Source organism: Gorilla gorilla, chromosome 17, assembly GCF_029281585.2.
Source record: "Gorilla gorilla gorilla isolate KB3781 chromosome 17, NHGRI_mGorGor1-v2.1_pri, whole genome shotgun sequence".
Lineage (NCBI taxonomy): Eukaryota > Metazoa > Chordata > Mammalia > Primates > Hominidae > Gorilla > Gorilla gorilla.
In genome coordinates, this window is record NC_073241.2 from 42,000,570 (window position 1) to 42,026,350 (window position 25,781).

Here is a 25,781-nt window from a genome sequence, read left to right on the forward strand (position 1 = left end):
GAAAATGGGGAGGAGAGAGAGCAGTTGGGACTTGAGCCTGCTGGTGTGGAAATGAGGGAGCGGCAGGGGCAATGGCAACCGTGAAATATCTAGTTTGACCATGTTAGTGGGTGGTGACAGCATCAAACTAATCAAAAGCAGGACCAGTACCAGACACACATAAGGTCCGCAGATGCTGGCACACGGGCATGTTCACTATCCTTTCTGGGCCAGGTCCTCCAAGAAGGCACTTGTGGCTAATGGCATCTGACACTAAAAGCATGTTAACAAGTGGGAAAATTGCTTAACTTCTTTCAGGTTAGATAAAGAAAATTCTAATAACCAGCTTCAAAATGGAAACCAGACAGTTACCTAGAAGTGCTTCACACAAATAGGAAAATATCAACTGCCATGAATTATCATCAGCGGAAGCATGGAGAGTTGTAGGAAATAACAACTTTTAATCTAATTTTCTGAAGTCTTAGAGCTTGTATATGATGTCATCAGAGGCAAGGGCAAAAGAAAACTGTATAAAAAATTAGCTGATGTGAAAGAGGCCCCAAAAGCAGGCAGACTGAGTGAAGCAGGCAACACATAAAACACACTTTTCTATTGGTACTTTAGAAAAAAAATAAACCAAATATTCATGTCAAAACCAACTCTCTATTGCATTATTTAAAAATATGCAGAAACTTTCACCCACTAAGAAAGTACCCATAAACACATACACCTTACTTGCCCAAATAGCTTGAAGCCATCTCAAAATTTCAGAGAGAAGTGTTTATCATTTTCTTATGGACCTGGCTCACCAGCACCATAATAATTAAAGGAAAAAAGAACGTCAAAAATCACTTGGCTGCTTCAGCCATTGGAGACACAGCTGTGTGATTCTTAATGCATTTACAGTGCCTGCCAGTGCCTCCCCACCCCCAGCTCCCCATCCTTAGCCTTCAATGGTTTTGTTTTGTTTTGTATCCTATGGGACAGAAAACAACCTGCACTGATTGTGCCAATTGATTGACTCAGCTGGTCCCTCGAAATATGAAGCAGGAACTGAAAAGCACATCTGAAAAGTGTGTGGGCTGGAGGTGAGGGAAGGGGCGCCTCCCCCTCTGGACTGCACACAGAATCTATGAACCAGCTGTGCACAGGCAATGTTCTGTCAGCTGAGTAACACAAAGCGCCTTTGACTCCACCTGCCCCTGCTTCTTTGTGCAAAAGCCAGCGAAGGGGCTGCTGTGCACCATTCTGAAAAGTCGTCTAGAAGTGTGTGCAATTCTCCCTCTGCCGACCAACTCCCAACAACGCGGTGCCCAGGGCACCTTCCTCCCGCGCCCTGCTGCTGGGCTGGTCTCAAAATTCCAGGGCCTGTCCTCCCCAGCTCAAGGCCTTTCCCATGGAAGGGCATCTGAAGGGAGAGAGTCAGAACTGTGATCTCTGCAGAGAGCAGGTGGCTTTCTGGGAGTAGTTTTGTAGGATATGCTGGTGCTATGGTTTGAATATGGGTTGCTTGTCCCCATCAAAACTCATGTTGAAATCTGGTCCCTGGTGTGGCAGTGTTGGGAGATGGGGCCTAGTGGGAGGTGTTTGGATCAGGGGAGTAGATCCCTCATGAATGGGTTGGTGCCATCCTCATGGTAACGAGTGAGTCATGCTCTGGCAAAACTGGCTTAGTTACCACAAGAGTAGGTTGTTACAGAGCAATTCCAGGAGGTGGTTCATGCCTGTAGCTCCAGTACTTTGGGGGGCTGATGTGGGAGGATCACTTGAGTCCAGGAGTTCAAGACGAGCCTCAGCAACATAGTGAGACTCTGTCTCTACAAAAAATTTAAAAAGTTAGCTGGGCTTGGTGGTGCGTGCCTGTAGTCCCAGCTACTCAGGAGGCTGAGTGGGATGATTTCTTGAGCTGAGGAGGTCAAGGCTGTAGTAAGCTATGATTACACCACTACACTCCAGCCTGGGCAACAGAGTGCCTCTTAAAAAAAATGAAAAAAGCAATTCTCCTTCTGTTTGGTCCTCTCTCACTGCACGTGTCCACTTCCCCTTTGACTTAGCACATGGCCCTCACCAGAAGGCAGTGCCATGCTTCTCTCCTTCCCAGCTTGCAGAACCTTTTTTCTTTACAAATGACTGAGCCCCAGGTATTCTGTTGTAGCCACATTAAACAGACAAGAACAGCTGGCTTCACTGAGGTAGGAGGCAAGTAAATAAGAGTGAGATCTGGGGCCAGACAGGGTGGCTCACGCCTGTAATCCCAACACTTTGGGAGGCCAAGATGGGCAGATACCTGAGGTCAGGAGTTCGAGACAAGCCTGGCCAACATGGTGAAAAACTCTACTAAAAATACAACATTAGCCAGGAGTGGTGGCGTGTGCCTGTAGCTCCAGCTACTTGGGAGGCTGGGTTGGGAAAATCACTTGAACCCAGGAGGCGAAGGTTGCAGTGAACTGAGATGGCACCACTGCACTCCAGCCTGGGTGGGCCACAGAGTGAGACTAAGTCACAAAAAAAAAAAAAAAAAAAAAAGCAAGATTTTAGAGTGCAGGTGAGACATTTTAATAATAATTTTTTCTTAAGTTGCCACAGCTTTGTCAAATATAGACAAAGGCAGCAAATAAAACACTGAGCTTGCATTTAACAAAGTCAGCTGTTTTACTTAGAAAATGGGGGAAGGATAAGAGGTGGGGGGATATACAACTCATATGTTTAAAAAAGACCTAAAAGGAGCTACAAGGAGACAGACATGTTTAAAGAAAATCCAGGTTCCTCAGAAAACTTTATAGGCTGTACCTAATTTTGAAGATTCTGGCATAATGTTTTCAATTCCCCAGTTTAAACTGAGCTAAAAAACAATCTTCACATTCAACTATAAAATTAATTACCAGTGTTTGTGGCCAGGAGAGAGGCATAATATAAGAAAAGTAGGTGGGGCCGAGCACAGCAGCTCATGCCTATAATCCTAGCATTTTGGGAGGCTGAGGCAGGCAGATTACTTGAGGTCAGGAGTTTGAGACCAGCCTGGCTAACATGGCAAAAATCCATCTCTACTAAAAATACAAAAATTAGCCAGGCATGGTCGTGCAAGCCTGTAGTTCCAGCTTTCAGGAGGCTGAGGCTTGAGTATCGCTTTAATCCAGAGGTAGAGGTTGCAGTGAGCTGAGATTGTGCAACTGCACTCCAGCCTGGGTGACAGAGCAAGACACTGTCTCAAAAACAAAACAAACAAAAACAAAAAAAGTAGGTGGAATAAAGATAATGCTTTTCTTAATATATTTAGATACATACATGTACACACACTTTTTTTTTTTGAAGAATAGGATGCAAAGAGTTACTTCAGCCTTTGATACGTTTCAGCTCTAGTAATTGGAAATCATTTTTTTGCACCCCAGAGTGACACTATTAGCTAATAAAATAGTACCATCTGTGTTTTTCAGGACATCCTCTCTGGAAGTAGCCTTCAATTGACATCCTTTCTTTATCTTAATTTTACAGTTATAGCAAAACATATTCTTTCAGAATAATTTGGCTGTTTTCCTACTTAAGGTTGTCTTTCTGCTTGGATCCCCAAAGGGACTTAGAATCAGTTCAAAAATTGAGGCATAAAAAAAATAATCGAGCCATCAACAAGGTCCTTTGGGGACTGCAAAAGGGGAGGAACTCACTCTCCACTCGCACAGGATCACCACAACGTTGGACCTGACATGGTATCAAGCCACTTACAAGGGGTGCAACACACCCTTGTCTAGGGCTGGGTGTGAGGGTTCAGGGCAGAGCTGCAGTCATGGCAAATGTCCCTGTTCAACTCTAGCTGAGAAAGGCCCAGAAGTCTGCGTGGGGCAGGGTGGCTGAGTCTGACCTGTCTGTCCCTCGTGAGTGAAGCGCTCTCTCTTCTACTTTTCTGGGAAGCCCAAAGGTTTCCCCCAGAGGCTTAGCACAGACTGCCCTTTGCTTGTCAGAGGAACCAGGCAGCTCTTCTCTCACAGCAACATAAACAAACTTGCCCTTTCTGCTCTTTCTCCTCTCCTGGAGAGGTCCCTGCACCACTCTCTGTTGACAACATGCCATTTTCTGTTCAATTCAGCATGTTTACTTCTTTATTGTGATTCATGTCTGAGTTTCTTTTGAATCAAATTATTGCATCTCCCTGGTGAGAGGTGCCATATGACTACCTTGTTAGAACAAAATCAAATAAAAAACCTGCACTGAGCTCTGCTCCATCTCATCCCCACCACATGGTATGCTCTTGTTTGGACACACTTCTGTTGGCTACTTGATCAGTAATGAATCCTTCTGGTGTTTAGGCCAATTTTGAGACAATGCTGTCTTGAAAACGATAAAGAAGAATTGGTTGAAACCTGTTCAGCAGAGAGAACATCACTACTTCAAAAAAATTTTACAACATAAATGACTGGCTTTTCCTGACATATACAGATTGAAGAAGACCAGAAAGGCCGATGGGATGATTACACAGAGTCACAGCAACAAACAGAGCCATTCTTTAGATTTCATCCCCAAAGATGCTTCAGTACTGAAGTAATTCACTGCTTCAACAAGCCTTGAAGCCAAGCATTCCACGGCATTTTTGAATAGAGATAGAACAACAGGAACTTTTAAAGTAAATACACGTTCCCTTTCTCCTTTACTTTTTTGGGGTATTACCTTTTAAGCACTGCCTGTGTGCCTCATACAAATAATATTTTAAAATTGAGCTGTTCAGATTAAATAGCTCTCCATCCAAGTACAGGAATGAGACTCAGGCTATTTGAGTCTTTCTTCTCTTTTACTACTTCTATAATGATGTCCAAACCTCTCAGTGTGACACAGGAGGTGCTTTTGGTGATTGGAGCCCTGACCACCCTCATCCCACAGACCAGCCCGTCCTGGGACTCAGGCATATAGAACTCCTGCCATTTCCCCAGAGAACCCCATTCTCCTGCTTTTGGGTCTACCTGGATGGCTACCCTCTTTCACCTTCTCTTGGTCAACTCCCACTCATCTTCCAAGAGAGAAGTCATCCTTGCTCTTGGCTGGCTCAGGTGACCCCACTGGCCTTCAGAGTATGCCTGCACATCTCTCTTAGAGGGTGTGGGGTTTGACTGGACAAACTACAGTCATTACCTGGCTGCCTTCTCCTGCCCTGTCAGCTTCCCCAGGGGACAGCGGAGAAGCAGTTCTCCTCTCTGTATCCCTGGCGCCATGTACAGTGTATGATTGGTAAAATTAAACTCTTCCCCAAATCCTACTTTGCCAAAGACACCAATGCAGCAACCAATAATTTTTTAGGAGGATTATGCAGTCTAGAGTTATAGTATTCCTTAGGACTCTCCAACTTAGATATGGAAATACTATTATAGCAATAAAACATGACAGCATATATTTCTTAAAATTTATTTTCTCAGTTCTTAAACTCTTAATCCATAGAATCAAGTCTACCTATTTATGTGTAAGTTACTTGTTAACGGGAATTTTTGACGATATATGGTACATGGTAAGAAAATTATCCAGCCCTGGAGATGAAGCAAAAGTATAACCCCTTTCCATAACATGTGGCTCACTCTATCCTCAGACTGCTATGCGCAAGAGATGAGAGTTTTACTGAAACCTCAGTATAACGAAGTTTCCCTATAAAGAACATAGTGTCAACTTCTGCTCTTGGTCTTATTATACATTAGTATTTTTTTCTTCTACTACCTAACACTTCAAATGAACACTTACTATATGCCAGATATAATTCTAGCACCTACATTAAAATGATTTACTCCTCACAACAACCTTTTGAGGTTGAGACTATAATTATTCTATTTATAGATTTGGAAACTGAGGCCCAGAGAGGTTAGATAACTTGCCGAAGGTCACACAGCTAAGAAGCAGAGCTGAGTTTGAATACAGGCAGTCTGGTGCCAGAGCCTGTGTTCCAAACCACAACCTCTCAGTATCTGTTGGGTGGGATGGCCTCACTGAATAGCACAGAGACTCCCACTACACCAGTTAGCACTCAACACTCTTGACTCTGGGTGTGTGTTAATGAAAAGGATGCAGACTTTACAGCATGATGGAAAGAGGTCTGTTTTATTAGAGGTCTAAAAATTACATAAACTTCAAAAAAATAACTGTTTAAGGAATTGCCAGATTCTCATGAGAATAACACCTCCCTGGGGTTAGAGAAAGTGGGACATATGAGTACCTGCAGTGTGGGACCTTTCACTCCACCACCAGTTCCCAGAAGCCTGGCTGTGCCTCCATCAAGACCAGAGCATGTCATTCCATGACACATGCTTCTTAGGGGGCGTCCCCTTCTCCCTGCAGCCATGGCACAGGCATGCCCGCCCACCATCACCACTCCTCACTTCCCTGTCATCTTCCCCACTAGATGACAACATCAGCATCCCTCCAGGAGGGCAGCACAAGGGGCACGGTACTCAGTGACGGGATTATTCCTAACAGAACTGCCCATTTCATACTTCTCCCAATATCTCCTTCCTATTTGTTCCTGATATCATCTCTAGTATATGTGTTTTGTTCATTATTTCCTTTCCTTCTTTTTATTTAAATGAACAATGGCTTTAGGGTTTAAAAGTATTCACTTTTTGGCAGTCCTCTCTGATCACGGAATAGCTAAAATGAGAAAAAGTTTTCTGCAATGTAGTTAATGAATACAACACTTTATTTTGAGAACTAAATTAGTTGTCAGTCATAATATGGTTCAAATTAGTATATAATATTTCAGTTTATACTTATAAATCATATTTATTCAAAAGATCTGAATGGGAAATATTTTCTACATCTTTCAAATATGCATTGTCTGTAGCATGTTATAGGAAGTAGGTATTTTTAAATAGTCCATGGAAAATTGGGCTCAGGTTATTTCATGAATTGTTATTTGAGCCTAAAACTAATCTCTTTGACATTAACATCTTTAGTAAACATTTCAGTAATATCTGCATTCAGAATATTGGATAGAACCTAGACATCATCTCTATTCATTAGGCTTATATTTTCTCAATAACCTAATTTTGTCTTTCATACGATATTAAGCTTTTGGAAGTCTTACTCTTAATCCTATTAATTCCTAAGCTAGACTTTAAAAGTGCATGAGGAAATATGCAAAGGCAGTCAATTTCACTGAATTTACATATTGAATTGCTAAAGATAAATCTAAGAATTTCAGGGTTGCTAAAATGCAGAACTTCAACTGAAAGTATTTTCTGGACTTCAATCAAACCCTGGAGCACGGTCTGGATGGGATTGTTTGGCTTCACAGTCTTCTGAACTGAGGTCATTGGCAATACACCAGGATGCACATGTTAGCAGAGCAAAGTGTGTCTATGTCTGCTTTGGACTAAAGCCTTATTCCTAAAAGAAGTGTAGCACAGGCTCCGCCAACAGTGGTACCATGTGTTGCTTTGACTGCTGTAATGAATCTTTGATGATCAAGCTTGGAAAAAGAGCTAAACCCAAGACAATGCAGTGCCTGGGGCATAAAATGAAGTGTTGTGAGTGTGCCCACAAGAAGAGAAGAAACACAGTTGGAAACTCACAGACTATCCAGGTGGTAGAAACAGATTTCAAAAACACTCTAATTCCAGACAAGATGTTTCCCAACTCTGAGCTAGTTAGGTGAATATGAGACCAGAACCACATTCTAAGGTTTAAAAAAACCACATGTCTACATAATCCTATTTTTACTCTGAGTAAGCATGCTACTTTAACTTCATCAATGACTGCGGACTGATTTTAATAACATAAAAAAGCAATCCAACTTTCCTGTCCTGCTCCCTGTGCCCCACACCACCCACTCAAGGGATGGCATGCTTCTTTGAATTAGATTTCTTCAATCAATTAATTCTCTTCAATTCTTGAATGACCTTCTGACAGAATTAACTAATGGCACAGGGTGTGAAAGGGGTAAGCCCTGTATTTTATGTATTCGGAGAATATCATTATTCCCAGAAATGTCCCTGACAGCTGCCCACACAAGAGCCCAAGACAGTGGCATGCTCTCTGGGCTGGCTGGACAGTAACAGCTGTCACTGCCATGACAATAGCCAGTCCCTGTGCTGCTGTCTGATCTCCACCACATGACATTGCTGGTTGGTCTATAATTGCTTTAAGTGGACAGTTTCTTCCTGAGATAATGACTACAAAATCATTAGGATTTAATATCATAATTACAGGAAAAGCCAAGAAAGGTGATCAAGAATGGGGAGGGAGACATGAACTAAAACTTAATTCTGCCAGAGGGAAGAAGAAAAAAAGGGAAAAAAAAAACAGGATGGGGAGGGGAAGAGACCCTGGTAAATTTGTTTTCATTGTGTATTTGTGCAGAATAAGGTAAAAGGCAAAGCGTTCTTCCTTTTTCCATGTAACGCATGTGAACTTCTTGGTAACAAGTTTTACTATCAGATGAAAGTGGATCCATGGATAAAATACAGTCGGCCTTGATATCCTAGCGTTCTGCATCCACAGATTCAATCGAATGCGGATTGAAAAGAATATATATAATATCTTTGGGATGCAAAACCCATGGATCTGGAGGACTGGATTTTTGGATTCTCAGGTTTCACAGGGCTCACACCGGGACTTGGACATATACTGGGGTCCTGGAACCAATCCCCCAGAATACTGAGGGACAACTGTACTTCATCTCTTTCTGGCATCTCTCGGGGCAGGAGATTTTCTCTGGCTTTCTGATTGAGTTGGGAGCACAGTACCTGGCATGGAATCCAAGAAGGAATGGGAAAGCCCTGGCACAGAGCTTGTGCTCACCTCGTATTCCTCCTTGAAGCCGTAGCCCTCCGCACACTTCATCTGTGTGATGTGCTGAAGGAGGTCTGCCACCCGGATGGCGGGGTGGAGCTGCCCAGTCTGATAGGGCACGTCGGCCGGCTCCCGCTTCTTGTAAGTATGGGACTGCACCAGGCTGCTGGTATCGCTGGCCATTGTGTGGGTTTCATCTAGGAAAAGAAGGCCAGGGAGAAAATGAGGGAGAGCCAGGGAGCTAGGTCGGCATCACTGAGAATGCTAAGAAGCTGGCTCCTGGCATCCCCTCACCTAGGGGTGCAAAATTCCCTACGATGGCTCAGCAAAAAAGAAAAGTTAAATGTTTAGAAATTTAAATGGGGTTGGCAATACTGATAAGAATGCGCAGAAATCTTTCTTTTACAAAGCAGTCCAAACGATATATTGCTTTCACAAAGCTAATTGAGAAGAGCCCTTTAGCCTTCCAGTGCTAAAGTTTGTGAAAGTTTCGACCTGAAACTTCATCAAGACCTGGTGCAAAACCAGTCTTGTATTCTTTGAAACGTTAGTTCAGTAGTTCGTATGATGACATAAATAAACTCTGCACAAATGTTCTGTGAGCAAAATAAAAGTGCACAAAATGGTGTGGCTTATAAAGCTAGCAATGGAAATGGGGACTTAATACATGAAATCAAAGAAGAATGGAAAAATAAAAGGGAACCTGGTTTGGGGATAACATTTTGATGAATCACTTTGCATGCTCTGGTATCAGAAAGCTTGACGAAATGTTGTGGACCAACACATCACACATGGAATGTTCTACAAAGGCAAACATGCAGGCCAGCACAGAGCAGCACCAGCTGGCTTTGTCAGAATCTACCAGTAAGACACACACTCCCACTCCCTCCACAACTCTTCCATGGGGCGAATCGGGGAACTTACCATTTATTGGCACTTTTAAGAAGATACATATCAGGAGAAAAAAGGAGGAGAAAAAGGAAACAGGGCATAAGCAATAGTACTGCGTGCATAATTACAGGTAGTTTTTATTTTATGCTTTAACTTTCCAGTTAAGTTTTCTATTCAGAGGTGGTCAGAGGGCGAAGCCTCAATTCTTCCATCACGTTAGGATGGAGGCATTGAATTTAAGTACTCGATAACAAAAAGGAGGTTAAAATTAGCATCATAATTGCTTTTCATCCCCCATGAACCAAGTAATGTCTAAATAAGTCTTATTTGTATTCAACACATTTTCTCATTTAAATTTCTTGAACAAGTCAACCAAATTGTACTATAAAATTAATGTCAAAATTTGGTCAAAGAAGCCTAAAGAGGCTCTATTTTAATGGAGGCCTACTAGAAAATTAGGTTAATGAACTGCAGAAATGGTACCTATTAAAAATGTCTTATGCAGGGAAATGCAAATAGATTAAGAATTCCACATTCTACAGGTTAACTCATTATAATGCTGAATCCCTTTAGCAGTTTTATGATTGAGGATGGGTGTTGTCAAAATATAATGCTAAAGTCACTTAAAATGAGAATGTTATATAAAACATATAAAAGATATATTCAAGTTTTAAAAATTACCAGATTGTATATCAATAGGGAATTCAGCTATAGTTATTCATATGTTATTTATTTTTTACGGAGAAGTTCAGCTCTGAAGAAAATTTAGTCCAAGGGTGCTTGATGAGCAGGGCCTGGTTTGGGAACCTCACTTCTATCTGCATCGCAAAGCACCTGGGGATGCATGGTATGAAAGGTGGTACACAAGTGTGTAGCTATGTTGCTGTTGCTGAAATGGCACCTGGATCACTACAACGTGGCTAAAGACACAAAGACAAAATAAAAAAGGGTGGTAAGTTGATTTTATGATTTTTGTTTCATTTGGATTTGCTTTGACATTTAGCAATTCACATGTTCCCATTTTAACAGTCACAAATAAACCTGGAAATTTTCACATCAGATTTGCTTGCTGGCAACTGCCAAGTTTTATAAACTGGGATACAGGAACCCTGCTGAAGTACCGAATCCCTTGAGCTTTGAGCCACTCCAGCAGGAAGTTCTGTTCTTTATACTAAAATAAATGGAACATTAATTAGTTTCCCCTCTGTGCCTCTCTCGTTCTCTCAGTTTTGTATCTTATGCGATGAACATAATTAACATGCCCTCCATGGTGGGCTGACCTTCTAAACTTCCCAGAAGTGATCTGGGTCCTTCATGTGGATACACCAGCAACCTAGCAATGCTCTGATCCCAGGGCTAGGTATTCTTGGAAGTTTTAAATCCATAGAGCTATATCAACTGTCACTGTTGTATGTAATCATCCTGTGCTGCATTATGCCATCTTGGCCTCATTACTAGTGTGGAACATGTCTTCAAGCATTTAACACCACCAAGTCCATGAAAGAAGAGCCCTATTATCTAGTACATGCATAGGGAAGAGGGAATAGAAGGCTTCTTGTGTGCTGCTATGAAATTGGGTCACTTATACTACTAGACATTCTTGATTCCACTAAAATTAGTGATTAATTTTCTCTAACTTAAAAAAGAATTATTATTGATAAAATATATTACTTGTCATTAATTTCCTTTATGTGTTTAAAAATTACCCATCAACAATTTTTTTTTCTATTTTTTTTTTTTTTTAGAGACAGGGTCTTTCTCCATCATCCAGGCTGGAGGGCAGTGGCTCTATCATAGCTCGCTGCAGCCCCAAACTCCTGGGCTCCAGCAATCCTCCTGCCTCAGCCTCTTGAGTAGCTGGGAATACAGGTGTGTTCCACCATGGCTGGCTAATTTTTTATTATTATTATTTTTTGAAGAGATGGGGGTCTCCCTATGTTGCGGAGGCTGGTCTTGAACTCCTGGCCTCAAGCGATCTTCCCGCCTTGGCCTCCCAAAGTGCTGGGATTATATGCTTGCACTATAGTGCCTGGCCTCAACATTTTTTTTTAATTAAAAATAATGCAGAAGAGCACATTAGAAATAAAGAAACAAAGCTTCTCACTAATAGTTTTGATGGTTTTCTAAGAACTGAAAATTAATTCTACCTATATTCTTTATGAATTATCTTGAATTTTTAACAAACTAGCTGAAAAACCTTAAGTTGAAATGGATGCAATATATTTGAGGTAGGGTAGGTTCTATCTATCTATCTATCGATCCATCCATCCATCCATCCATCCATCCATCCATCCATCCATCCAGCTATCCAGCCATCCATTTAATCATCTACATTTTTCCAAGCAAATGAAGTAAAGATATACTCTAGCTCTATACATTAGGGCTGGGCACCTTAGCATGAGAGAGGTGGAGCTGAAGGTGCCAGAGAATTTAATTGTGCTGAGCTCTGACTTACAGCAAGACATTTCTTGTTGTCTTTGTGTAAATTATAACTGCTACTATCCCCCAAAACTGCCAGAGTAGATATATATCTTAAATTCTTCCATGGTTTCAAGTGCTAACCTCACCAATCCTTATTACTCAATACATAGATTCACATTTGCACCAAGTAACGTGTAAGGAATGCAGTTCCCAAGTACTACCATTTGGTACCTATATAAGCCATACATGATAACAGTTATTGGTCTATCTGGGTGACTTATTTTTTACAATGTGCATCATTTTTGCTACTTGAATTGTCTGTCCAAGTGATTCCCTTTCAGTAAAGAAAACTAATCAACTTTAAAAGATGTCATTAATGTTCATAATAACAAAGCAGCGACTTTAAAGAATGATATTTGTTTAATAAGCTTGTCTTAACCCTGCTGTGAAATCTGAACATTTTCTTCCTTCTGACAAGGCACGTTTTAGCCCTCCCCACTCACGGCTCCCCCAGGGTCAGAAAATCTACTAGAGGGACCTCAGAATGAATGCCACAGCACAAGAAGAAATCGCAAATCTTTGCCTATCAAAAGATTCTGCAAATGTCATTTGCATGTAGATTACATTGTTCTGGTGCCTAAGATTAGCCTGTGCCCCTCACTTATGAAAAGAATAAAATGCAATTTTCTTTCCCTTTTAATTGGTATTAAAAGTGTGTGGGCAGGGAGGGTTTAGTGGGCTTCGTTAGCCCTCAGAATGATGCAAAATTTAAAAACTCTGTTTTATATCCATTCTTAAACTTCTATCTTAATTCATTTTTTCCTTAGGCAACAAACTTGCTTAAGCCCACAGAACACCATTAGGAAAATAAAAATTACCTTCTATACAAAAATCGTAACACTTAGAGAAAAGAGAAGCAGAGGGGGGAAAAATTATGTTGGAAAGATATAAACCCTTGTCAAGTGAATTAGGAAGGAGAAGTTGAACAACTGAGGGTGGAACTCTTGCTACTATGAATTGTTATATACCTTGAAGTCGTTTTTGTTGTGCTCCTTTTCGGAAAGGTTAGTAGTAGAAAGAGAACACAGCCGTGATACACTCAGGTTATTTATGCGTCTCAAATGCAACAGCAGCTCATGCTTGTTTGGTTATCACAGCCAGGTAATGCCATTTTTCTCCTCACCCTTCTTATATTGGACAAACGGGACTTTTTCTGTAACCCCCTGCTGGGAATATTTCATACTTTAAATGCATTCTGCCCCACCGGGCTAACACCTTAGTTCATTTCTAGTGACATCTGACACATAATAAACCATATGATTATAAGTGCCATCTTGTCATTTTGCTGTTCAGATCATCAGCTCCTTTGAAATTCCGCTGTGTGACAGACACTTTGGAATGTTGGTGGGGGGTGGGGGGTGCCCTGAGTGGCACCGAGGATGGGTAGAGGGCCAAAACTCCATTGTGATCATCTTTCTGCATGACATTTGGCATAATTAGAAAAACGCTACTTTTAAAATTGAAGTTTTTAGTGCTTAGCAATAAGTGAAAATAATGAGAAGCTATTTTCACTTTTATGACTATCACACTAGACAGAATTCAGCTCTTGGAAAGTACACAGCTGAGTGATGACACCTTGTTTTTTTCCCCTGGGATCAGACCTAACTTTAAATTCTGAACACAGAAAGGGAGAATATTGGGGCTGAGATTGTTCATTTGAACCTGTTGGTATCATCCCCAAGATACATGCAGCAAACCCCTCTTATTAATGGCGACTGTTTAGAGAAAAGTCTCTTCTTCCTTTAACCCCATGACCCAGGCCACCCACCTCCCACATGTCGTGCTTATAATCACTGCATTATACAGAATTAAAACTCCAATCTCCTACAGAGTGGTCACTGACTTTCTAAATTACTCCTGCAATAAACTGTGGTAAAGGGAAATGTTCTCACCTAAAATTGCAGTTGGCACAAATGGGTCTGTCATACACCGTAAGCAGGTCAATGCAGAGAAAGTAAAAAGAGAAAGAACAGTAAATGATTGATGAATGCCCACCCCTATTTTCTGCATAGAAAGCTGTAGAAAAGCATTGGGTTACAACATCTCAAACACAGTAAGCCCCTCAAGCACCAGGGATAGCAGAGAGAGGGCGGAGTGATTCTGACTGCTGAGGAGAGAGCAGAGAGGAGACAATGGAAAAATCTGTTACCTGGGTAATAGGAATTAGGCACCGATGTGCTCAGTGTATTTGTTTTCATTGTGAAGGACGATGGTGAAGACACAGCTGTAAATAAAAGAGAGGCTGGTCAGGGGCAGCAGAGAGGTAATACACTCTGAACACACAATGCTCTGAGACCACCCATGGTGATTCCATGCTACCCACGGTAACTCCGGGACTCACTGATGTCTACGTGGGAAATATCATCATTCCCAGTTGTTTCTGAGTACTTACTTGTCCTTTAGAAGATAAGCAACCTTTCGTCACTTAAAGACTTTTCTTACCCCACAAATAAAGAGAAAGCCCACAACCACAGCCACCATTTTGGATAGAGAAATTCATCAGACTTCTATTTTGACTTCTGCCCTTTGCTTATAGAAATCTGGTCTCAGGCCAAGCTGAATTTTACAAGTAAAAGTAGAAGAAGGTGTCTACACATGGCTTTTGGAGACGATTCCCAATGTCAATGTTCCCATAGTTTGCTAAATCCTCTCCTTGCTCATATTTGGATATGCAGAGAACACTCCACAATGCTTTATGAAAAACAAAGGTGGTGCTCCATGCGTGTTCCTTAGTATTTTAAATCCTTACAAAAATGCTTTTCTTTAAAATATTCCTCTGAAACACTCCAGAATGAATTATTGCACCTTCTCTTCCTCCCTTTTATCAAGCAGGATAGTCAATCCCATCCAATTTATCTGATTTCATTAAAAATGGGTATTTCCTAATTTTAAGAGACATTTTAAAACTCTCTTCATGGATGACAGAGCCTTGATAGAATAATTTTTTTAAGTAAAAAAACCTCTTCAAATGTATTAATTGATTAGTGTTTTTAAAACAGTTTAATTTCATTAAAGTATAAAGACTTGAAAGTTGCTCAAGGTGGTTAAACTTAAGTCTAAATTGTAACTCCTCTGATGTAGTTACATGATCTGTTTGATGCTAAGTTCCTGATCAGGACACTAAGACACAATTATACCATTATATTTATGGGAAGCATGACCAAAATCCCTGTGCATACTGGGTAATTATTCTGATGACATATTAATATATTTTAACTCTCCAGGAGCAGTCTGTTTAGGAGAGTGCATTTACCTGTGTTTATATTTTTAAAGTGTAGAATCGGTACGTGACAGAACAAAGACCAGAACTCAGGCTGCCTGTCATTTTACAGGTATTTTTACAAAATAGAAATGTATCACACTTATAATGCATGTTTATGGTAAGAAGCCTGGAAAAAGAGCACAATGGATGAAAATAAGATGAAAAAAATGAGTACCAATAAAATATGCCAGGGTCAGTGAGAATAAAGCCTTTTTATCATTTTTATGTGGTTGGTAAAGATGTGCACAGCAGATATAAAATAACTGTGTTTATCTTCACCTTCCTGTCAAAATATTTTAAAAATATTTTCATCTTCTAGCATAAAAACTAAACCCATTCCCACTACCTGTATCTATTCTCCCCTTTGTATAGCATATTAAAGCAGATAGTGCAACTCATACTTGCTTTGCTGGAGAGATTAATCCCCATTCTCATAACTGTGGTCATGCTTATTTTTAAATTCTCCTATTTTGTTTTTCCCCGTCTCATTTCTAAAAACTGCTCACTTCACAACTTCCAGCACTTTCTCCCAACCCTGAAAGATCTCATGCATACCCACACTTGTCATAGGTGTGGTGCTGGCAGCCTTGTGGTCTAAGGAACATCTTTCCTGAAGGTTTCCTCCCCAGAAACTGCTGTCTTATTTCAAAGACATCAAGACAGTATTATGATATCTACCTCTAGGGTCGCTCCTATCAGATGAGATCTGATGAGAACTCATTGCGCAGAGTGGGAGGAAAATGGAAAGTCTACTGTTGTGTTCCTTCTGTTGGCTTTATTGAAGGAAGGCAAAAAATAATGTCTAATAGCCGATCAGTTGTGGAAGCTCCGTTGGCCTCTGCAGCTGCCGTTTGTACACAAACATTTTTGGATTTCCACAGATACATTCACTTTCAAAAAAGTAACTGCCAAATTAAACTCCTGTCCAGAAGTGAATATTCTTGTTGTTCAAACTTCAAACACCTAGAACTACTAAAGAATATTCTTGCTTTTGGGATGAGTGATTCTAAGTAAATTGATTCTTGAGGAATTTCACCATGAAATAGAAGATTTGGAACGTTAATGGGTTATACTGCAAAATGAAGATGTATCTGTGTGGTCCCCTTCAAGGAATACCTGTTACTAGAAAAATTCTAATCCTGTGTGTGGTCAAAAGGGCTTCTCCAATTCCAGCCTACAACGAATGCATCATAGGTTGCTTTCTTATGGCAGTTAAATAAATTATACATACGTATTTTTAAATGAAAAACATTATATCTGCTACAAAAAAAGCAGAGAGAATTCTATGAAAAAATGGGAAGGAGCTTGGGTACACTGAGACCCCATAGCTTCTATTTCCTGCACTGAAAATGACAGGAAAGGGTAAAGAAAGAAGATCAAGGATGAAAGCAACAGTGCTGCCCTGCCCATTGGTGCCAAAGCAGCACCTGTGCATGCTCCACTGGGCCATGTGTGCATGTAGTACAAACTGATGGAGGAGGATGAAGTGGGACAACTGCAGCCACTACAAGCAGAAAAATGTAAGACTGAATTCGGAGCTTAGCCGCTTGTACGAGAAACGCAAAGCTCAGGGACAGGCACGTGCATTGACCACACTGTGATCTGGAAGAGGAGTGGAGGGGAGCTGCAGTACCACACTGACCACAGTGGGTATTAGGACATGAGCCCACACTGTCCAAACTGCTCCCAGTCGCCCCATGCCAGATGCCATTTCTGTGCTCCTCACAGCCACAAGGCCCACCGGCCTTTATAATACTACCATTATTTTTTTGTAACAGGAATAGCTGCACTTTAATTCCATCCCCATGCTGACCAGAATCCTGGTTATGCAGCTCAGGCCTGAGGCACAGATTTCACACAGTGAAGAAACCCCCGACCTTGAACTCACCAAAGTGTGCCCTAAACCACAGAGTGAGGTACCTCCCTCCGGTCTCCAAGATTACCAGGGACAAAGCAACTACTCCTTTTGTGCTTGATATAATCAATCTAATTGTTAGTTTCCTAAAATAATGCCTTCTACCTGGATCACAGGTAGTAGTATGGGAAGGCAGTAGCTGAGGTTGGTTTACACACCTGGTATGAAGCATAAGACTTGTGAAGCTGAAATAGAGTTTAATTTATTAATTGACACTGACAGCCCTATAATAAAGGCAGAACCTGTCAGCTAAACAAATAAACAATTAACTTGTTACTGCCATTTAGTGAACTGTTTTTATAACAGGCTTCCCGTGTGTAATTCCACACCTGGATAGTTTACAAATGGGATCTAAACAACAAGAAGGATGGTGAGAAGCAGGTGCCTTCTTCCTCAAAAGAAGGAAAGCCTCGTGTCACTGCTCTCTAAATCTTTACAGAAACTGCACTGTGGTTTTCTGGACTCTCTGATCTGGTCCTATCACCTTTAGAACATCTCTGCTAAGCAACCTGTGGCACAAAGGATCACTGAAAATGATTGAAGAAACCAACACGGCATAAAAATTTCTTCAGGAAGCTTTTTTTTTTTTTTTGAAATCCCCTAGCACCACCTGGAATCTTGCAAAACCAAGGAGATGTGTTAGAAGCCAAGAAACATATGCACTTACATCTCCCATTCAGATTGTGCGTGTCCATGAATGAGAAAGCCTCGTCGCAGTTTGTGCCCTGCTCAGCATAGCTCTTGTCCATTGAGTTCACCATCACAGTCATCTCCTGTCGGGTGCTGCTCATGGTCTCTTTCCGCTTCTTGGCCAGTTTCCTTAGGATAAAGAATTCAGTTATGTAGGCATGCATTTGAACGGGATACAGAGCTTTGGCATGTATATTGACAGATGTTCAGGAATAACATCTACTGAATTAATCCTATTCATTCAGAGATGGATGTATAGTGCCTTATTTGTGGCAAGCACTCTGCCAGGCTGCAGACACAGAGATGAAAAACAGGTACTGTCTATCCTTAAAAAACAAAACAAAATAAAAAACCCCAAACAACCAGAAAGATAAAACACTGCAGCCTAAAACACTGTTTCTCCTATTATAAGCTAGATTAAAATGACCAATGATTCTAGTACAACAATCATAATCTAATTGTTACACTCCTAGAGTTACTAAGTTTTTATGAAATTATTGTCAACATCACCATATACAGTGTCAAAGAGAAGACTCCCCTGAGTAAATATTTTCCAAGTAAAAATGAAATAACAGATGAATCTAAAAGGCACACTGTTAAAACTAAAGAACAGAACTAGGTGAGGAGTGAAGAACGTATAATTGGAGTATGTTCATACAGGGAGCAGAACCTGACACAGAACCTACAAAGCTCAGAGAGCTCAGGCTGTAGGAGGATCAAGGGGAAGGTACTGAATTCTCAAAAGGCTATGACCCTGTCCCAAATCCCAAATGAACGCAGTTAGTTCCCATCAAGTTTTGTCAACCCCCACAGAGCAGAAGGTTAAAAAATGTCATGTCGCTGGGTTCCCTGCAAAGTTCAGCAGGAGTAAGACTTCTTTGTTCCCTCTTTCAATGGAAGAGAATGAAAAAAAAGCAGAGAGATTTCTAATTCTTTTGGAGACATAGGTTAATCCTGGCCTCTGCATCCTGCTCACTGACCATCAAAAACTCAACATCTAAAATGACTGACACCTGTACAAAAGCCAGAAGACCTAAAGGGAAACTAACATAAATAAACAGGTAACACAAATTTTTATAGATCTTGCTACCAGAGATTGTTTTGTGTACCCAAGACAGACAAGATGAGAATTAGAGATGCATAAGGAGAAGGTATACAGTGAGAAGGTTTAAGAACACCCACAGCACGATAATACCAAATATACTATGCCCTAAAATATTCTAATTGTGCCCAAGCACTTAACAGCATCTATGAAAGAAAACCGCACCTCCTTCTAGTAAATCATCTTGACACTGATTGACCTAGGACACAGAATTTAAAATGAACCACATAATCAAAATCACACTCATATTAGGTGATTGCTAATGCAATGTAAGGCACTGACAACATAAGACCATATGGATAATCTTTATTACCATCTCTAAATGACACATAATCCAAATGCTTTCTTGCCTGTAGTTACAATAATATTTTAATTTCATACTTTGAAGGCAGAAGGGTTTCATTAATAAGTTGCCTTTTTATTGCTAAAAGTTGTTAGAAAAGAGACACATTTTTAAACAGAAAAATGAAAATCACTTATAACATCTCTGACAGTGTTAAAGCTACAAAGATTTTGAAAGATGAGCCAGCATGACTCCTCTGGGCACTGACACCACCCCTCTCTTGCCCCGTGGGGATCATGATCATCCCTTCTAGAGCCTCTCTCCTCCCAGCTAGCCATGCTAGTTGAGCCTGGGTGTTCTCAACACATGTTCTGGACAGAGGCAGCACTGGACTCCATCTCCATAGCTGCACTTACAATAATACATTTTCTCTTCACTTCTGAATCTGCCAGATCACTGGAAAAACATTCTCAGGCCAGGTCTCCTCAGGAACACTGAAGTGGAGGACTAAGATCATTAGCTCCATAATTCAGGCAAAATGCCTTCTTTTTGCTTGAATTTCTTTGATTTGCTTTGGACTGATTTATGCCAGTAATTGCCTCAATATTCTTTTTTGTTCTGCCTATAAAGAGAAGCATTGTGAACTTTACTAGGCTTTCCTCTTTGCCTTTTCTTGCTTGAATTCCTCTAATCCTAAAGGTTAGGAAATGACAGGTACTATGCTTCTTGTGTGGTTGGCTGGGAGGGATATATGTGCCAATAAAAGCTATGCTTGTACTGGAAAAATTCTTTCTCCCTTCTAATCCTCCACGTGCATAAACTAATTTCAGTGATGTCACACTCATCACTTAATTGCTGATCTTTAAGCACAAAAGAAGCCCTGTAAAGACTGTGAGAGCATGCTCAAATCAAACAGAGGTCCAGGCAGACACCACAACATTAAGCTCATATCCACAGGACATACTGTATGTCTGTGAACCACCTTCTAAACCCAGTTCTCAATGTCTTCTGCAAGCCTTCATGCATTAACCCTACACATTAGACACCTTTTTACTTTCAGCAGACGTCATAAACATGAATGTCTCCCTGGGACCAGGCAAGTAATATAAGTGGAGGAAGACAGTGTAAGACAATAAAGGGTTGTGGAGAGCTGGAGGGGAACAGTAACTCAGCTCCTGCACACTGATGCCCCATGGAGGTTCAAGTCATTTCAAGTTTCAGGAGAAACTAGACCCAACTTTATATCAACTCTTAATTTTTACATGTTGTCAAATCATTCAAATTTAAAAATAAATCACTACACAGCCCAAATAAAGCATGTTTGTGGGCACTTTTGTTTTTCATCAATAACAGCACTTTGGAAATGTCATCGTATTGGAACTGAAGGAAGTTATAATATAATTATCACAAATTGCTTTCATTTTCTTTAATTTTTAATTTTAATTTTTTATTTTTTGTTGAGACAGAGTCTCATTTTGTCATCCCAGGCTGGAGTGCAGTGGCACAATCTTGACTCACTGCAACCTCCGCCACCCAGGTTCAAGTGATTCTCGTGCCTCAGCCTAACAACTAGTTGAGACTACAAGTGTGAGCCACCACACCCAGCTAATTTTTTTGTATTTTTGTATTTTTAGTAGAGGTGGGGTTTCGCCATGTTGGCCAGGCTCGTCTCAAACTCCTGACCTCAGGTGATCCACTCGCCTCGGCCTCCCGAAGTACTGGGATTACAGGCATGAGCCACTGTGCCTGGCCACCAAATTGCTTTCAAATATACATCATCTATCACCCCCAAGTTCAATATGCTTTGAAAAAGTTTACTAGTGCCTAGCCAATGCTTTACACAAAGCTGTTGACACAGGGACAGAAAGTGAGCACATGCTGTAGGAAAAACGGTGCTGACAGACCTGCTCCATGAGGGTTGCCACAAACTTTCAATTTCTTTCTTTCTTTCTTTTCTTTCTTTCTCTCTCTCTCTCTCTCTCTCCCTCTCTGTCTCCCTCTCTCTCTCTCTCTCCCTCCCTCCCTCGCGGGTTGCCACAAACTTTCAATTTCTTTCTTTCTCTTCTTTCCTTCTTTCTCTCTTTCTTTTTCTTTCTTTCTTTCTCTCTCTCTCTCTCTCCCTCCCTCCCTCTCTCTCTCCCTCCCTCCCTCTCTCTCTCCATGCAGGTTGCCACAAACTTTTAATTTCTTTCTTTCCTTCCTTCCTTCCTTCCTTCCTCTCTCTCTCTCTCTCTCCTCCCCTCCCTCCCTCTCTCTCTCTCTCTCTCTCTCTCTCTCTTTCTTTATTTTTGAGACAGAGTCTTGCTCTGTCACCCAGGCTGGAGTGCAGTGGTGCGATCTCGGCTCACTATAAGCTCTGCCTCCTGAGTTCACGCCATTCTCCTACCTCAGCCTCGCCAGTAGCCTTTCAATTGATTAAAAATACAATATACCCAAAAGAGCCATAAAGTGAAGCACAGTAAATCAATGTATGCCTGTACAGGTCAAATGCTTTTGTCCATAACTACAGATGGCTGAAAAGGGTTACATCAAGAAAGAGACTCTGTTAGGATTGTCGATAAGTAATAGTTTGTTTCTCTCTTTTTCTTTCTCCCTCTTTTGAGCCTCCCGTTTCAGACCTTACTTTTTTCAAGTGAAAACTTGGAACACTATCAGAAAAGCTTTGTGAACTTAATGAAACAAAGTCTTTTGTGTAGGAAAACTAAAGTTGAAACAATTCTCTTTGCAATCTTATGTAAAGACACAAGTAAATTTATTTTCCATTTTGATTTACAACAAATGGTTTGCCGAAAATATTTTAATCTCCAATCTCCAAACTTGCACTGCATGAATCTCAAAGGCCCTTAGTAATTAAATTAAAGGTTCTTAGGAATATCTATAAATAGATCATTAAAATTTAAAGAAAGGACTTGGTGGTTTCTAGCCTGGCATGAAAGGAGTTTGGAAGTCATAACTTTTTCCTAACAGTAAGTCAAAGCTGAAAAAACTGAAAATTAATAACTTTTCTTAGATTTGTTGGAGAACTGAGGCTACAGGGCAAACCACTGCCCCCCAAATTGGAGAGACCAAAAGTAAATACAGAGAATCACAACTTACTGGAGCTGAACTTCATGAACAGAAACCTCTGTGAGAGCCAGAACCTAGCCAGGAAAACCTAAACTGTACCTGACAAACTGCTGGAGCTCAGTGTGGACATATCTTAGAGGTAAAAACTCCAGGAGGAATTAGTTTTAAGGGGGCTCACACAGTTTTGTGAGTTTTACCTCCAGGAACCCTACCAGGTTTTCACAGAGATTTGAGACAAATCCCCTCAGGGCTCCAGCAAGAAGCACTGGTAAGTAGCCACTCTGAAATACATCAGCAGTCAGCAGGTTTGTTCTGTTCTTAACAAAGCCTGCTCTTAAGAGAAGCTATGTGACATGGATGAAATTGGAAATCATCATTCTCAGTAAACTATCGCAAGAACAAAAAACCAAACACCGCATATTCTCACTCACAGGTGGGAAATGAACAATGAGAACACATGGACACAGGAAGGGGAACATCACACTCTGGGGACTGTTGTGGGGTGGGGGAAGGGGGGACGGATAGCATTAGGAGATATACCTAATGCTAAATGACGAGTTAATGGGTGCAGCACACCAGCATGGCACATGTATACATATGTAACTAACCTGCACATTGTGCACATGTACCCTAAAACTTAAAGTATAATAATAATAAAATTAAATTAAAAAAAAAAAAAAAGAGAAGCTATGTTTACCAGCACCTAACCTGCCAGACTTTTGTCAGAGCCTAACTGACCTGGGGGAAGAAATACAACTCCATCCCACGTTAGCCATCCTATCCCAACTAACGGTGGGGGAGAGGAATAATGAGAAGTATTTGTGAAGTCCACAGTCCAGAGGCACAGGTTCACTATAGACTAAGACCTAATCATATGACTATAGAGTGCCTCCCCTCCCCCCACACCTTACACCATGTTACTAAAGGCCTATTTACCACAGTTCCTGTTACTCAATACACCATGTGTAGCTTCGCAAAAAAAAAAAACAAAAAAACAAAAAATACAAAACAGTGTGAAGAGACACAGCAAACAACAAAACCAGACTCTGATATGGCAGAGGTGTTGGAATTAACAGAGTGGGAATTTAAAACAACCACGATTAGTATGCTACGAGCTCTAATGTCTAACTGATAAAGTAGATAGCATGCAAGAACAGATAGGTAATGTAAGCAGAGAGATGGAAATTCTAAGAAAGCCAAAAAAGAAACGCTAGAGACAAAAAACATTGTAACAGAATGAAAACGCCTGTGATAGTTCATTAGCAGACTGGAAATGGTTGAGAAAAGAATCTCTGAGCTTGAAGATTATCTCAGTAAAAACCTCCAAAACTGAAAAGAGAAAAAAGACAAAAACAAAAACAAAAACACACAAAATGTCAGAATATCCCAAAACCATGGGGCAACTACAAAAGGTGTAAGTTACATGTAATGGGAATACAAGAAGGAGGAGAAAGGAACAGAAGAAATATTTGAAGCAATAATAACTATTTCCTAAAACTAATGTTTAAAGAATGTCATTTATCTTCCAAACATTTTGGATTTTTCCAGTTATTTTTCTATTACTGATTTCTAATTTTACGAAACCACAGATCCAGGAAGCTCAAAGAACACCAAGCAGGATAAATGCCAAAAAATCTACACCTAGTAATATCATATTCAAATTGCAGACAATCAAAGATAAAGTCTTAAAAAAAATCCAAGGGGGGAAAAACACTTTACTTACAGAGGAGCGAGGATAAGAATTACATTGCACTTCTCCTCAGAAACCATTCAAACAAGAACAAAGTGAAGTGAAATATTCAGTATGTTGAAGGAAAAAGCCACCAACCTAGAATTCTGTGTCCTGTGAATTTATCCCTCAAAAGTGAAGGAAAAACAAAGACTTTCTCAAATACAAATTGAGGGAATCTGGGCCGGGTGCGGTGGCTCGCACCTGTAATCCCAGCACTTTGGGAGGCCGAGGTGGGCAGATAGCTTGAAGTCAGGAGTGTGAGACCAGCCTAACCAACAGGGTGAAACCCCATCTCTACTAAAAATACAATTAGCCGGGCATGGTGGCGCATGCTTGTAATCTCAGCTGCTCAGAAGGCTGAGGCAGGAGAATCGCTTGAACCCGGGAGGTTGAGGTTGCGGTGAGCTGAGATCGTGCCATTGCACTGCAGCCTGGGCAACAAGAGCGAAACTCTGTCTCAGAAAAAAAAAAAAAAAAAAAAAAAAAAAATTTGAGGGAATCAGTTGCCAGTAGATCTGCCTTGTACAAAATATTAAAAAGTTCTTCAGAGAGAAGAAAAATGATAGATCAGAAACTTGGAGCTACAAAGAGAAAGGAAGAACATGAGAGAAGGAATTAGTAAAAGTAAAATAAAACATTTTTTAAAATTCTTAATGGATATAGCAGAAAGAAGTTTGTTCAAAATAATAACAGCAACAAAGTATTTGATGATTATAGCTATAGACAAGTGAAATGAGTAACAGCAATAAGATAAGGGACAGGAGAGGAAAATGGCATACTTTGCTATTATAAGAACTTTCACTACCTGTGAAGTGGTACAGTGTTACTTGAAAGTAGACTTGGACTAGCTGTAAACGTATGTGAACTCTAGGGCAACCACTGAAAAAAGTAACAAAACATTAAACTAATAAAGAAGACAAAATGGGATAATATAAAATACTCCATTAAAACCAAAAAAGGCAGTAAAAGAACAGGAACAAAGAAAGAATAAGAGCAACAAATAGAAAACAGTAATAAAAAAAGATATCCAATGTTATCAATAATCATTTAAATGTCAGTAGTCTAAATATACCCGTTAGGCTACGCACTAGGTGGCTCACACCTATAATCTCAGCACTTTGGGAAGCAGAGGCAGGTGGACTGCTTGAGCTCAGGGGTTCAAGACCACCCTGGGCAACATGGTGAAACCCTATCTCTACCAAAAATACAAAAATTAACCAGACATAGTGGCACACACCCATAGTCACAAATACTCGGGAGGCTGAGCTGGGAGGATTGCTTGAACTCAGGAGGCAGAGGTTGCAGCGAACCAAGATTGCACCAATTCACTCCAGCCTGGGCAACATAGCAAGACCCCATCTCAAAAAAATAAATAAAAAATAAACCAATTAAAAGGCAGATTATCAGATTAAAACACACAACTCAACTATATATGATCTACAGGAAACTTATTTAAATATAAAGACACATAGATTAAAAGTGAAGAGATGGAGAAAAATGTACCATGCTAACACTAATCAAAGGAAAACTGGAATAAGCTGTATTAAATTCAGACAGAGCAGACTTTAGAGCAAAAACAATTAACACGGATAAAGAAAAGCATTACATAAGGATAAAAGGGTC

General features: G+C 40.5%; 1 protein-coding gene across 17 annotated transcripts in view; it reads right to left on the reverse strand.

The window, feature by feature from the left end:
- Positions 1–25,781, reverse strand: part of PTPRM (protein tyrosine phosphatase receptor type M) — an 826,718-nt gene that overhangs the window by 144,766 nt on the left and 656,171 nt on the right. For 9 of the 17 annotated variants that reach the window (XM_063699394.1, XM_055368827.2, XM_063699395.1 and 6 more), the window contains 4 exons: positions 17,953–18,104; positions 14,258–14,332; positions 14,001–14,027; positions 8,746–8,933 (listed from right to left, as the gene is read on the reverse strand). In XM_063699394.1, coding sequence (XP_063555464.1) covers positions 8,746–8,933; positions 14,001–14,027; positions 14,258–14,332; positions 17,953–18,104 — 442 coding nt within the window. The remainder of the gene's footprint in view (positions 1–8,745; positions 8,934–14,000; positions 14,028–14,257; positions 14,333–17,952; positions 18,105–25,781) is intronic. The other 8 variants (XM_031003686.3, XM_031003684.3, XM_055368829.2 and 5 more) reach the window with 1 other exon arrangement.